The 14934-nt window shown below is 48.0% G+C and overlaps 2 protein-coding genes across 11 annotated transcripts in view; one reads left to right on the top strand and one right to left on the bottom strand.

Moving 5' to 3' along the window:
* TIAM2 (TIAM Rac1 associated GEF 2) overlaps window positions 1-8975 on the top strand; it is a 265433-nt gene extending 256458 nt beyond the window's left edge. For all 10 annotated transcript variants that reach the window (XM_053904338.1, XM_053904340.1, XM_053904337.1 and 7 more), the window contains 8 exons: window positions 1076-1255; window positions 1673-1791; window positions 2813-2921; window positions 3972-4030; window positions 4694-4799; window positions 5709-5796; window positions 6173-6327; window positions 7875-8975. In XM_053904338.1, the coding sequence (XP_053760313.1) occupies window positions 1076-1255; window positions 1673-1791; window positions 2813-2921; window positions 3972-4030; window positions 4694-4799; window positions 5709-5796; window positions 6173-6327; window positions 7875-8467 (1409 nt within the window). In that variant the 3' untranslated portion in view covers window positions 8468-8975. The remainder of the gene's footprint in view (window positions 1-1075; window positions 1256-1672; window positions 1792-2812; window positions 2922-3971; window positions 4031-4693; window positions 4800-5708; window positions 5797-6172; window positions 6328-7874) is intronic.
* A 57-nt stretch (window positions 8976-9032) lies between these two features.
* The window catches only part of TFB1M (transcription factor B1, mitochondrial), a 64872-nt gene continuing 58970 nt past the window's right edge, over window positions 9033-14934 (bottom strand). Inside the window, exons 6-7 of the mRNA XM_019412651.2 lie at window positions 12393-12520; window positions 9033-9387 (exon numbers count right to left, since the gene is read on the bottom strand). Coding sequence (XP_019268196.2) covers window positions 9144-9387; window positions 12393-12520 — 372 coding nt within the window. The 3' untranslated portion in view covers window positions 9033-9143. The remainder of the gene's footprint in view (window positions 9388-12392; window positions 12521-14934) is intronic.

The following is a 14934-nucleotide window of genomic DNA, read 5'->3' as shown; positions in this document are numbered from 1 at the left end:
AAGGATCGTCTCGCCATCCACTTGGGTAGTCACATTCAAAATGGTACCGCACCTCCTAGAAGTTGTAGGTTTTGCCTCTGGAACAGAACCCCAGGTGAGGGTGTAATTTCATTCAAATCAGCTGAATTCCAAACAGCTGGTCACCCACGGTCAGCAGGTGGAATCCAAAGCAGCCACTTGTGCCTTCGTTGGCTCTCTCGAAACTAAATGGAGTTGGGTTCCCGTGCGTGCTCTTCGTGACGTCAGACTTTGAATACAGGGAGTGTTCACTGCCCACAGAGGTGCCGTGTGGTGGAAGGATTGGACTGCTCAGAGCTGTGGAGGTGAAGGCAGCAGTGCTTATCAATTTAGTTTAAAAGAAAGAAAGAAAGGGGTACACGGTGGCTCAGTCAGCTAAGCGTACGACTCTTGATTCGGCTCAGGTCATGATCTCACGGTTCGTGAGTTCAAGCCCCACATCAGGCTTCTGCGTTGAGAGTGTGGAGCCTGCTTGGGATTCTCTCTCTCCCTCTCTCTCTCTTCTCCCACCCCCCCCCCCCCACCAAGCCCCCCACTTGTGCTCTCTCACTCAAAATAAATAAACTTAAAAAAAAAAAGGTAACCCCTAAGTATACAGAATAAGTAATGATCTGTGCTAGGACGGTGTTGGGGGGGGGGTGGTGGAATACTGGTTTATTTTGCTACGGGATTCTTCCGTAGAATAGGATATAGGATGATACATTTTCGTGGCTTTGTGAATTGGTTGAAACTCACTTTTTAGGCACCTAGAACAATCTCTCTCACGGGTTTGCATGTGAATATGTCTCGAAAGTCAGACATTCCTGCATTTCGACTTGGTGTTCCTCTCTGGCCTATGAAAGCTCCCTTTGCCGGTGGGATTGGCCCCAGAGCTGTGATGCCGAATCCGTGTTGACGGCTGGGTGCCGGGCCTGCTGAAGCATTTGGGTTTTTGTAAAGAACGCCATTGGGAGGGCTGTGGAATAGACGATCTGGGACTGCATTAGAAACGAAATGAAGTCGGGTTTCGTTCACACTGCTGTGCTCTTCTAAGGGTCTTTTCTCTGCCTGCTTGTAGCTAAAACTGATCAAGCCTTCAAGGCTTTTCTGGACGCCCGGAATCCCACCAAACAGCATTCCTCCACCCTCGAGTCCTACCTCATCAAGCCAGTTCAGAGGGTGCTCAAGTACCCTCTGCTGCTCAGGGAGCTCGTGTCGCTGACGGACCACGAGAGCGAGGAGCACTACCACCTGACAGGTGAGGAGACAGAGGCGGCGCTCGTGAACGCACGGCCGCCAGCCGCCAGCCCGCGGGGCCCCTCTTCCCGGCCTCGTTTCACACATGGCGACCGCAGTTCCTACAGTGACCGAGTGGGGATTAAAGGAGATGATTCACATAAACCTCCCATCAGAGCACCTGCCAAGTGGAAAGTGCCCAGTCAGCGTTCGCGTTTATTATGAGCGATACTTTGTGTTGCCTCATTCTGAAGACAGGCGGAGTGGAAGGCCAGTCTGTGGTTCTTCGTTGTAATGACTGGATGGCAGCGGGCTGTTTGAGCCCCACCTGAGGAATGCTGCTGTTAGTAAGGAAAGCCTCGAGTCCTGGCCGGAGTCTTGAACTTACCACTGTTGGTAGGCCTTAAAATTAATAAGATGACGATTTCCTATTTTTCAGAGGCACTAAAAGCGATGGAGAAAGTAGCAAGCCACATCAATGAGATGCAGAAGGTCTATGAGGATTACGGGACCGTGTTTGACCAGCTCGTGGCGGAGCAGAGTGGAACAGAGAAGGAGGTCAGTGGGACTTCCGGATCCTGAGAAGCGTGATGTGTTTGTTCACTGAATCCGTAGGCACCCTCCAGAGCAGGCCGCCCTGTTCGGGCTCTCCTGGAGGAGGGTGGGCCCAAAGTTTTTTTGATCTAAGTGCTTACAATAAGCCACACCATTTAAGTGTAAATGTGACATAAAATTCAGGACACCGGTTTGAGAATGTAACCTTCTGTCACCTTAACACTGTACAGAAGAAAATAAGAAATCTCGTTTAGCTCGTCCCTCCCTCCTCCTCCCTTTCCGTGGGGCAGGAGGCAAGACTCAGCACAGAGGCCGGCGCATCTGTGGAGGGCGCAAGCTGGCAGAGACCGGATGAGTACACGGGTGGGGGCCAGCCTGTGGGGAGAACCTAGGGCTTTTCTGCTTTTCTTCCTTTGCATCTGACATCGGTGGCCACCTCCTTACTTACGGAACTAGTTGTCCCTAGAGTGACACCATCTCTCTCTCGCTCTTTTCTGGCTGATTACTAAATCAGGATCTTGAGCTTTTAAAGGCTACGTGTCAGAGGGAACATAGTTTCACTAGAAAAAGGCAAGGACAGAAAACAACTGGAGTTGAGTTTATTAGTTTCAGCGCTGGTGCCTCTTGATTTGCAGGCCCAGAGCAGTTTGTGGCTCGGGGCTGGTGAGTGCACTAGAGCCCTGGGTAAGTATTAGTGAGGACAACGTAGGAGAGCCTTGAACTGTCAGGGAACTGGCACCGTGGAGTAGGTCACGAGGCGTGTCTCACCCACATACGACGTGTGCACTGAACAAAATGCCTTCCCAGTTAGCTTCTTTTTCAGACAGTTTGATACGTCGCTCGTATTTTCAAAACTTACACTATTTAAAGGCCCCATGTTTACAGGGGCCATAATAGATCGAGGGTGCTTGTATTTTGGCAGTCACCGGTATACGGTGACATACGTATATGATTCAGGCTCCCAGCGGGAGACGGTCTACCCCCCGGGGTCTCCATGTCTTTGTCTCTCGTTTTTACGAAACAGGTGACAGAACTTTCCATGGGGGAACTTCTGATGCACTCTGCAGTCTCCTGGTTGAATCCATTTCTGTCTCTAGGAAAAACCAGAAAGGACCTCGAGCTCACAGTGTTCGGTTAGTATGCCATTCGAAAGCGCATGGACTTACAAAAGGCTGGTGGTGATGAAGAACTTCCTAAAGCCACCAGGCCGGCTAACTCCGGGTTTCCGAGAGTTAGGATCACTGTCATAAGGGCTTTTGACTTCACAGAGCCAGCCTCCAACTATGTAAAATGCTGTCACTGTGCATACTCATTATCTTGTTCTCCCTTCTGCTTGGCTTAGTGGTTCTGGCCAAGTGTTACAGGAACAGATCTCTTGAGGCTATTTTGAAACCTGTTATCTTGTTTGCCGCTTTTCAAAATGTCTTAATTCTCACTGAGACCCAGTATAGACCCTGTGTTCTCACTGACATGAACACCATGTCCTCAGAGTTCAGTGAAATAAAACAAGAATTTTTAAAAAATTGCCAAGATCTACTTCAGATAACCATTCTTATTTTTTAAATGTTTATTTTGAGAGAGCACCCATGTGAGCGGTGGGGGGGGGGGAGAATCCCAAGCAGGCTCTGTGCTGACAGCACGAAATCAAGAGTCGGACACTCAACCTACTGAGCCACCCAGGCGCCCCCAGATAATTGCTTTTAGGTGAGCGGGTATACCTGCGTAATTCAAATACGACCAGAGGGAGGTATCATTTATTCACTCCTGTGCCAGCATAATGGGGTCTTAGAGCGTCGTAAGTTTGAAGAGCTTTGTTCTTTTAAAACATTCAGCTTCGGGGTGCCTGGGTGGCTCAGTCGGTTAAGTGTCTAACTTTGGCTCACATTATGATCTCACGGTTCATGAGTTCGAGCTCCACATCGGGCTCTGTGCTGACAGCTTGGAGCCTGGAGCCTGCTTGGGATTCTGTGTCTCCCTCTCTCTCTGCCCCTACCGCGCAAGTGCCCTGTCTCTGTCTCTCAATAATAAACATTAAAAATTTTTTCTTTAATTTGGATATTTCCCATAAATGTCCAGATTAAAAAAAAACAAACAAAAAACCATTCAGCCTTACTTAGTTCAGCCTTGGGACAAAATCTGTATAAAACAATGAAAGACGTTTCTTTTTCTTTTCCTTTCCGTAGTCTTTAAGAGAGCCGTCATACTGGTTTATAAAGAACACTGCAAACTGAAGAAGAAACTGGTAAGACAAGAAGTAATTGTGATCACAGCCGCCTTTCCAGGGCTCCCTGTTCCTAGCAGCGTTGAGCTGAGAAGCCTGCTCAGTGCCACGGCCTCACTTGACTAATGTGACTTATTCCTGGGGTGACTAACCCGCTCAGATACTCACGGTGATTTCTTGTTCTCCCCACAAATGACATCTGTTTTAAAAGAAGATAGAGCCAAATAGCCTGTGCTGGGCTTATGTAGAAAATCAGCTTTCACATCCCTGAAAACGGCCCATGTTTGCTCCGTACACGACAGACCGTGTAACTTTGGTTGTTTTCAGATCACTTTTACCTTGGCTCAGAACAAACCCAACAGCTTAGCTGAATCAGCTGATAAGCCATCAGAGTCATGACTGTTCAGAGGCAGTGAGGACACAGAAGGCCTGGTTGTCATTCTTGCTCGTCTAGAAGTCTCTGTCCCCCTAACTACGGCTCTGCCCTCTCCCCACGCACCCCGTGAGCTCTTTGAGAACTGGGAGCACACCGGACCCGATCTGGTTCTGCACCCTGAACACTCACACGGCCGTGGCAGCCCTGCCCACGGGGAGACCTTAAAGTCCACTCCCTGCACACCTCCTCTCTGGGTGAGAGCATGTTCTAACACCTTTCTTGGGGGGGGGGGGGCTTTCATATTCCAGCCCTCGAATTCCCGGCCTGCACATGGCTCTGCCGACTTGGATCCATTTAAATTTCGCTGGTTGATCCCCATATCCGCGCTTCAAGTCAGACTGGGGAACACAGCAGGTAACTGGTTTGTGCAGTAGGATGCCAGGAAAAGGCATTTTAAAGAGACTTGTTTGCATCGTGGAATGAAAAACTAGGAGAAAACTTCGGGGATAATTTTTGGGTTTTATTCTATAGGCAAGGAAAACGAGGACAAGAGAGGTTGTTCTGAATTTTTTTTTTTTTTAACACACTTTTGCGGAAAGTAAATGCCAACGGATGGCTTTTCTTTGCCAAATATGTCTCTTCATCGTTTCCTTATCTTCACTCAGTGGTTTTCCACTTTTCTGCCTAATATCCTTGATACCCTGAAATTTGTTAAAGAAAGGTCTACAAATTTAAATTAAAAATATTTTGAGATCCCAGAAAATTCCTTAAGATTAAGCGGTATTATATGTGATATTAGAAAAAAAAAAATCTTCAACCTTAGAGAATGTTCAGAGATCCTGTGAGACTAACCATGTTCCGGTGACAATGCCTCTGGTGACAGAAAGGACCAAGAGGCTGAGGCACGTGGCAATGTCCTGGGTCCCTGTTTACTTTTTGTGTGAACTGCTTACCTTTCCTGGAATAACTGACTTTGGGCTGGCCTCTTTTACCCCAAGTACCTGAGCACAGCCTGTACTCGGTTCCTTCCAAGGAATACAGTGAATGGAAGGGGGTTGAAAAACAGGATCCGTTTAATCTGTTGCCCAGAGAGGTGAAATCCAGGGCTAGGGAGAAAGCACGTTCAGATGGATGGAAAACTTTACCAGGAAACATAAAAAGTAACTAAAAAGTACTTAACTTTTGAAAACCATTTGTGAAAGTCCAACATAGAATGAGCCACGGAAGAAAATGAGGAGACTCGGGACAGGGAATATTTGACTTGAGTCTTTGTCAACTTCACATCTTTGGGAGAGTTGCAGACCCTTGTCTCCTCTTCCACAGGGACAGAAAATAATTCCATATGGGAACTGATCCATACGAAGTCAGAAATAGAAGGACGGCCAGAAACCATCTTTCAGCTGTGCTGCAGGTACTACTGACTTCCAAAAAATACAGCCGATGGGAATAAGGCCGAATTACGCGGTCTCAAAAAAGGGAGTTTAATTTTAGTGCCCTCCTGAATTTTGATGACTTCAGGTTCACACCCAGCCTCCCCCGACACGGCAACTGTGCCTGTAATAGAACACGTTGATTAAATATACATCCAAATCTTAGTTCTCCAAGGCACTTCAAGAACCATCACTTTTCACTCTAAAAAGAGTGTAAGTGAGGAGACCACAGAGCCCACAGGCTGGGTAACTCGCTGCCGGTCTGTCCTGAGATCAGATGACACCGAAGGACCAGGGCACGTGGGGTTGGAGCAGGACACTGGACGTTACTGCTGTTTTCTCTTCTCTCTTCACCAGTGACAGTGAGAGCAAAACCAGCATCGTCAAGGTCATTCGATCTATTCTGAGGGAAAACTTCAGGCGACACATAAAGTGTGACTTACCCCTGGAGAAAACGTGTAAGGATCGCCTGGTACCTCTTAAGAACAGAGTTCCTGTTTCGGCCAAGTTAGGTGAGAACTTTGTCGGCCTTGTGTCTATTCAGAAAAACATTCTGAGCTTCTCTGCGAGGATGTATGTTCTTGTAACACGGCAGTTAAGTCCTCCTCGCGTTGTACATTCCCCGGGGGAGCTCCGTAAGCTCTGAAGCAGACACCCGAGTCCACAGAGCGGTGCGAGAAGGTGGTGGCAGTTGTTTTCCTTTTAAGATACCTAAACTGCCTCCTGCTCCCAGACCTTGTAGTAAACTGTAACCACTGCCAAGCCCAAGGCCTCATCTTCCCTCCAGCTGACACAGCTCAGAATCACCATCTCACCTGTTTCTTCCACCGAGATGGGGGGGGCGGGGGGGGGGGGGGTGGGGTGGGGAGGCGTGCTTTCGTCACCACCATCATCCCGGTGCTCAGAACGGCTCAGGGCGTCTAGAAAGTCATTGCTTGAAGAACCGAGATCTTCTGCTCATTCTTATCCACTCAGTGAGTCAGCAAGTAAACATTCCAAATCATGCTTTTCTTCAGCTTTCTGCTTGCTCTGTAAGATTTCAGTGTTTTCACCTTCTTTCTACATTAACTATTTTGTTAGCATCTTTGATCTTGTGTGTAGTCTTTTAAAATACTTGTCTTTATTTTGGTCACAATTTGACCTCTTCAAATTTACTGCATACTTTTTCTTTCCCTCTATTGCCAAAATAAGCTATATCCATCAAAAACACACTTATTGTCTATAGAAACCTCACAGCTGGGAGCTCCCCTTTTTCCTGCAACCCAAGAGTGAGGAATTAAACACACACAAATGATTATTCATATTAAATCCCTGAAAGTTGGCTAGAAATGCCAACAGAGGCCGTTGTCATGAGTGATAAAGGGCATTTTTCTACTTTTAATTGAGCAGCAAGGGAAATAAGGGGAGACAATAGGCACAGCAATGTGGTAGAATCTTGGTTATCAAATTACAAAGCACTTTAGTGAAAGAAAGGAACATAGGTTTTATTAATAACTTTTTCATGTATCCATTGGCAGACTAAGAATCCTAGCCCTTGTCATAGTTTATAGCTTGTTGTTCTGGCTAAACAACTGAGCTCCGGTAACTGGTCATCTAAAAATGCCAAACCCTCGAGGTACCTGGGTGGCTCAGTCGGTTAACCGTCCGACTTCGGCTCAGGCCATGAGCTCACGGTTCGTGGGTTCGGGCCCTGCATTGGGCTGTGCACTGACAGCCTGGAGCCTGCTTCGGATTCCGTGTCTCCCTCTCTCTCTGTCTCTGCCCCTCCTTCTCTCCTGTTCTCTCAAAAATAATAATCATTTAAAAAAGTTATTTTAAAAAATGGTCATTAAGAATAAAAATGGCAAACCCTCCAGCATAAAATTTCAAAAAACCTATGTAAAAAATTGGCAGTATCTACTTTTTTTTTTACCCAAGTCCCAGGATAGTTGCTTATAGAAGTGAGATGGTAAAATCTAAAGGGATTAAGATGTTAGCGCTTAAACGCGCAATGCCGAAATTACACACTGTGGAGTCTGTTTCTCGATCATTGAAGGGAAGCGTGATTTTCTCATTGCAGCTTCCTCCAGGTCCTTGAAAGTCCTCAAGAACTCCTCGAGCTGCGAGTGGCCCGGCGAGCCCAGCAAGGGCAGCTCCCTGGACTCGGACGAGGGGAGCCTGAGCAGCAGCACGCAGAGCAGCGGCTGTCCCCCGGCTGGGAGCTCGCAGGACTCCCCACAACCCCCACCTGCAGGCCCGGCTGACTTGTCCCCCGGCCTCATCAAAGAGAGCGACATTCTGAGCGACGAGGAGGACGACTACCATCAGACCCTGAAGCAGGGCAGCCCTACCAAAGACATTGAAATTCAGTTCCAGAGACTGAGAATCTCGGACGACGCGGACGCGAACCCGGCCGACCGGCGGCCCAGAGGTGAGCAGCCCAAGCTGGTCCGCGGGCACTTCTGCGCCATTAAACGAAAAGCCAACAGCACCAAACGGGACAGGGGAACTTTGCTCAAGGCACAGATCCGTCACCAGTCCCTCGACAGTCAGTCTGAAAATGCCAACCTCGATCTCAGTTCTGTTCTGCAGCGAGAATTCAGTGTCCAGAGTTTAACATCGGTGGTCAACGAGGAGTGTTTTTACGAAACAGGGAGCCACGGAAAGTCATAGGATTTCCGTCTGACGCGGGTTAAATGGCTTGTTTTACCTTTAAACTGGTGGTAAAGTGGAAATTGCAGAAAAACTATTCGTTATTGGGTTTTGTGCAGCATACGTTTTCCCACGAAATAGTTGTAAAGATTTAAGTTATTTTAATTTATTGTAGATCAGAAAACTAGATTAAACTGATCAGAATCTGTAAATTACTTAGTTTATATCCCTTTTGAGCAGGTATCAAAAATGACTTAGGATCCTTAAAATTGCAGTCTATTTTAATTTATGTGGAAAAAGATGGAGTTGTGGTTAATAATTTTTAAAAGGTCATTCCCCCCCCTCCCCAATCCTCTGGGCATTTTCTTTGAGCTGTTAGTTTTTGCTTTATTTAAAGCATATTTATTTTAATGTGGGTAAGGGGCACAATGTGCAGATACTTCATTTTTGTAAGGTTGTAATAGATGCTGTTTATACTGAACATGTCCTATCTATGCAGTATATATATTAAAAGAAAGCTTGTACTGTATGTTATTTGATTATTTTCTCTACCGAGTTGTACAGTAAAAGGGAAGTCAGTCACACGTGGTCATCGTATTTTTATTGTCCTTCCATAGTGGACCAAAGAGTGTACCTCTGAGCAGCTCAACTTCGGGAAAACCAACATCCGCAAAGCTGCTTGCCACCGAGGCGGCAGCTACCGTCGGGATCTCTCCTTGTCGTTCTCTCTTTCCTGATTTTTGCTTTTATTTTGCTTGAGTTCTTCTCTGAAATTATAAGTAAAGAGGTGTGGGTCTTCATCACACATTTTCCGGTACACATCACAGAGGCTCTTAAAATGGGAGACAGAGAGCTGGCTGGGTCGAAGGGTAGGGTCCACGTCCGCCAACTCTAACAGTTTCTCAGTGCTTTCCACACGCTGAACTTCAGGGAATAACATCCTGAGAAGAGAAGATAATCAGACTGACTTGGGGAACTCTGTAAGTCATGATGCCTCCTACTCTCATTTGAAAATGACATCGTTTTGACAACTGACCACCGGAGGGGCTGGAAGAGACAGCCGGCTGGCTTGGCTGCAGGGCTCCGAGCCAGCGGGGAGGGGTCTCGGTCTCGCCACCAGGCAACAGGTACGAGGGACACTGAAGGCAGAGCTAATGTGACCTGTGCCATACGTCCCCGTGGGAAGGTATTTTCCACAGCTCCGTCAGTACAAGTATCATTTAAGGTGACATCTGCTCAGTTCCATTCTTAATGTTTGATTTGCCTCATTTTTAAAAAAATTGCCACCTATCTTAATATGAAACTTGTCTAATTTCTCCTCTATAATTTGAACTTAGCCTTGGGAACTCTACACCCCCCAGAAAATGACCTTGACCTTACTATGCAAAGTCAGAAAACCGGTGACGTGAGAATGCAAACAGATCATTCTTTTAGATTTACCTTGAGGCATCTTTAAAATTGATTTGAAGTATGTATCTTAAACTTCATCTAACCAAGCCAGACCACTGTTTTAAAATGAATGACAAAACTGACTGAAATGTTGGAAAGCTACCCCTGGATTTTCTTTTTTTCTCAACAGTTGGAGGCTCTACAGAGCTCAGAGGTCATGGCTGGCTGAGATGGGAGTTTTCCTTACAAGCTCATGGTCCTGGAGTGAAGAACTCCACGTTCCCTACAGTGTCCGGGCAAGCTGTGACCTCGGGGTTTCAGTTTCATATCAAGGAGGGGTTTGATCACTCGGGACCAATTTGTGGGTGTATATGACTAAAGGACACCAAGAGGTCCAAGTGGGTCACTCTATTTGGGGTTCCTATCCGCATAGGGGACTGTGTATATGAAATGAAGGGGCCCATCACTTAGCTTGGAAACACAAGGGCCAGCTCTGGGCTCAGGCCAATTTCAGGATTTCCAAAAGTAAAATGTGCTTTTTGTGATTTTTTTTTTTCCCCTCCACGAATCAGGGCCGTCACATAAAACTGTCCGTCACAGCCTGTGTGGAGGGGAAGCGTCCCGGCAGGGGCCCGCGGCCTTCATCGCAGCCAACACCGGGCCAGCTCCGTTCCTTAGGTCTCCGCTCGAGAAGCAGGACCTGTGCGGTGATGTAAAAATCCTGGCCTAATTGGGGTTCACAAACGGCAAGCCCAGGATTGAACCATCAGTCCGCTCAAATCCTCAGGAGTGAGTTTTCGGGGACGGTTTCAGGATGCAGCTGGCCAGCCGTACCTGAAACACGTGCTGAGGCGACACTTCGCAAAACCAGAAAAAGAAGTGGGGGATTTTAGAAAATGGGAGACGCAGGCCTACAAGGCCAGGCCCAGTTTTTAAACACACACACACCTTCCCGCCTTACTTGGGCCGAATTAAACATTTTCTTGGCTGCCACCAGACACAAAATACCACTGTGCTCACTTCAGGGCCTCTGGGGGCACGTGGACTGTAAGCCGCCACGTTCAGGCTGGGTTTGCGGACAGCGGCCACGTGCATGTGCAGAGCAGTGAGCACGGCGGAACGGGGGCTCCCCGTTAAATAAAATACGCTGGCGTGAATACTTGGTGACGCCGTTCTGGCTGCTCCAGTGTTAACTTACCTTCTAGTTCTCATTGTGTCATAGAGCGACTTGATGGAAAGAAAGCACTTAGAAAACCCAAGTAGTGCGAGAATACATTCGGTCTTCATTCCACGTTTCTGACACAGAGCTTTTAAAACCTTTAAATTTCCGGATGGGGTGATAGCATATTTGTGATTACTAATAAAACTCCTTTTCAACCATACCTGAGTTGATGCTACTGGGGGGCTCCTGGCGGGTCCCCCGATAGCTTCAGGATGGGGACAGGTGCCAAAGGAAACAAGCGTGATCAGAAGGTTGGAACTTTCAGTCTCACCTCCCCCACTCCCTCCGGCCCCCCGGCCCCCCAGGGAGAGGAGAGGGGCTGGAGACCAAGCCCCATCACTAGTGGCCAGTGACTGTACCAGCTGTGCCTAAGGGAACATCCAGAGAGCCCTTAAATGATGGGGTTCACAGAGCTTCCGGGTTGGTGAAAACAGTGAGGTGCTGGGAGGGTGATGAGCCCAGAGAGGAGCCCTTGGCTCCCACACAAACTTCGCCCTACATCTCTTCCATTTGCCATCCTTGAGTTCTGTCCTTTATGGTAAGTTGATAAGTGAAAGGGTCTTCCTGAGTTCTGTGAGCCATTCCAGCAAATTACTGAACCTGAAACGGCAGGGGTAGGGGGTGGTCACACAAATCCCAGAAATCCCCAATTCATAGCGTGTGGGTCAGAAATACAAGGGGGCGGGGGCGCCTGGGTGGCTCAGTCGGTTGAGTGTCCGACTTCGGCTCAGGTCATGATCTCGAGGCTTGTGAGTTCAAGCCCCGCGTCGGGCTCCGTGCTGACAGCTCGGGGCCTGGAGCCTGCTTCGGATTCTGTGTTTCCCTTCCTCTCCGTTCCTCCACCGCTCATACTCGATCTCTCAAAAATAAACGTTAAAAAAAAAAATACAAGTGGCAACCTGGGACTTACGACAAGCATCTGAAGCGGGGGTGGTCTTGTGGCCCTGAAGCCTTAACCTGGGGGGTGTATGCGGCTCCACGTCAGTGTCAGGCCTGAACTGTGGACGCCGGCTGGTCGGTGTCACGCATACAGGTCAGAAGTGCTGAGCGTAAAAGTCAGCTGGCACGGTCGACCCTGACGGAGGACTCCTGGCCCCCGCAGGGCAGGTCATTACCGACCTGTGGCTGTTTCAGGCTGTACTGATGCTCGAGCAATGTGTCCGTGGCCCCAGGGTTCAGTCACAGTTTTGCTGTTTCCTCGTGGCAGTCAAGCTTTGCTCACCTTAAGAGGACCGTTCACAGACAGCTTGAAGAATCCTGAAAACGAAGTTCTTAATCTTTGAAAGTATTAGGATTTTAGCAAGCACGCGGCTGAAAGGAAGAAGGCATTCTTACCCCAGGCCTCGATAGCAGTATTTCCTTCGGAACTGAAATGCGTTCTGCACGACTCTCTCCACCACCTTGAATGGCTGCTCTATCCTGGGCCGCGTCAGGGGCGTGAAGCGCACCACGCCCACGTCCACCTGCGTCGTGAACAAAGGTACGTCACTCCGTGGCACGGGAATCTCGTGACTAAAACAACTCATCTTAGTAAAACACAGGCGGATGCGTGGTTGACGGCGTAGTTTTCGTAAACCTTTACAAGGGCTTCGCCTTCGTCCACTGTGGGCAGGTGAGTTGCTGCACTTGGCATTGAGCTCAGAGCGATCACGGTTGCGTCTGCTCTGTAAGCACATCGTGTAGACCTGTGCTTGAGGATCACTTGATCTCAAAATGGAGTTTTACAATGGCCTTTTCAGATCAATCCAAATAATCATTAAAGCCAGTAGGCAGCTAACAGCTTTAGAGGGTTTTATTTAGCTCTGGAATGAGAAAAAACAAGCTGCAGCAGCAGTTCTATGAGGCTGGGCTTCGAAACAGAGAAGAGAAGGCAGATGGCCCCCCAGGGACCACTTAGTGCTAAACTCCCCAGAAAGGGAATCAGTTAGGACACCACTTATTTTGGGTACAGACACTGATTAATCAGCTGTACTGAATTCACGATCGTCATGTGCACGTCACTTTCGGGAGCAACTTTAAACGCCCTGGGAGGTCCAGGCAGGATTAAACAGGAAATGGAAACCACCAAAATGTCACTGTGTTGGTCTATAATATACCCTGTCTTAGTCTAAAACTGGGCTCATGGTCATTCACAAGTATATATTCAGAACAACAAAGGAACAATAGTATTAAAGACGAAGACGGAAATGGAGTCCGAGCAGTTGCCACACACAAAAATGCCCGACACAGACCGTGGCCTGACAAGTGGGAAGTGCGTTCATAATCTACAAAAGCCTTCGTCTCTGAGGAGTTGTTCAATTTGCTGCTTAGAACATCACACAGACTCTCAGAGGCTTAAGAAAGTCTAGCAATTTATGGAGGGGGGTGGTACCACTGCTTTTCAAAAGGAATTCATTCTATATTTTTTAAAATTCCACAGGGGTTATCGTGTTCTCCTGGGAGGCCTTGCTTCTGAACATCCTTGTGGCTCTAAAACTCCTCAAAATTGGCCTGCAGTCTGAGGATGGAGCGTTTTCAGGGTGGAGGGGAAGTACTCGCATATGACGTGAGACTGCGAGGACGGGAACAGAGAAGGCGTGCGTGGACCGAGAGTTATTCCACTTCAGGGAGGGACTATCTAATGTTAAGTGTTCTCATTAAATTTTAAGTTTTTCGTATTGTGTTCTATGTGTCGCTTCATCAGTTTCTCCAAGTTCAGCAACAAATACTGTAGAAAACAAAGGCTTGGTTAAAAGGCCAGGACTTCTGTAGACGTGCACAAAACACCAACGAACAGGGCCCAGGGTGTTGGAGAGGGCACTGGAGAGGATGAAGACTGGGGGGGGGGGGGGGGTGACTTCGGGGTGGACAGGAGCACGTCAGTCATCAGGGAGGGAAAGATCGCTTCATCTCAAAGTGTGTCTGTGGCAGGAAAAAGAATCTGAGCGGAGGACAGCGGAAGAAGCCGAAACACTATAATGACTTTAAAGGTCAAAGCCTCTGCTCACAAACTCGGAAAGATCCATCCCCACCTTTCCTCCTATTTCTCTGGAACGGAGAAGTGAACCCAGCTGTCCAGGAAGGTTCTAGGCCTCACCCCATCACTCTATACTTCTCCATACCACTCCCCCCCCACTGAGCCCACTGGCACCCGCCCCTCTCTCTCTGCCGGCCTCCAGGACTCCACTCTTCACAGCCCCCAGCTATGAGCCAGCAGCCTGCCTGTCTCCAGGGAAGCTCAGCTTTTAGCAAATGGGGTACAATCTAAGCCCCAGCCAAGCCCAGGCCATTATCAAAACTCTGTCATGTTCAAATACAATAGAGAATAAAGGCACCGATACAGGGATAGATGCATTCCCCTTCCAGTACAGAAACTGCCACCTCCAGCTTCTCTGGATTTTAAAATTTGGTGCCGCCTTTTGGGGGCACCTGGGTGGCTCAGTCGGTTAAGCATCTGACTTGGGCCCAGGTCACGATCTCACAGTTTGTGGGTTTGGGCCCTGCGTCGGGCTCTGTGCTGACAGCGCAGAGCCTGGATCCTGCTTCGGATTCTGTGTCTCTCTCTCTGGTTCCTTCTCCACTCACACTCTGTCTCTGTCTAAATAAATGTTAAAAAAAAAATTTGGTTTTCTTTTTGCCCAATTTTATTTCTTTGAGATACAGTTGGTGTTTGCAAATATAGAAAATGTCTTACGTTGGTTTTCCATAAAGTCTTAAGCCCTGTACAAATACAGCAGCACCCTAACTGTAGCGGACTTCTAAAGATCGAATGTAGTTCTGATAGTTGAGAGGGCTAACGGTATATCCCAGCTAAAAGAAAATACCTACTCACAATCAAATACAGTTCCTATCTAGTGGAGGACCCTCAGAAAATGGCCCTTCCAGTAATGTGTCCTGC

The sequence above is a fragment of the Panthera pardus genome, unplaced genomic scaffold (assembly GCF_024362965.1).
Source record: "Panthera pardus isolate Hobbes unplaced genomic scaffold, ASM2436296v1 HiC_scaffold_17, whole genome shotgun sequence".
Classification (NCBI taxonomy): domain Eukaryota; kingdom Metazoa; phylum Chordata; class Mammalia; order Carnivora; family Felidae; genus Panthera; species Panthera pardus.
This window is presented reverse-complemented; position numbering and strand designations above follow the sequence as displayed.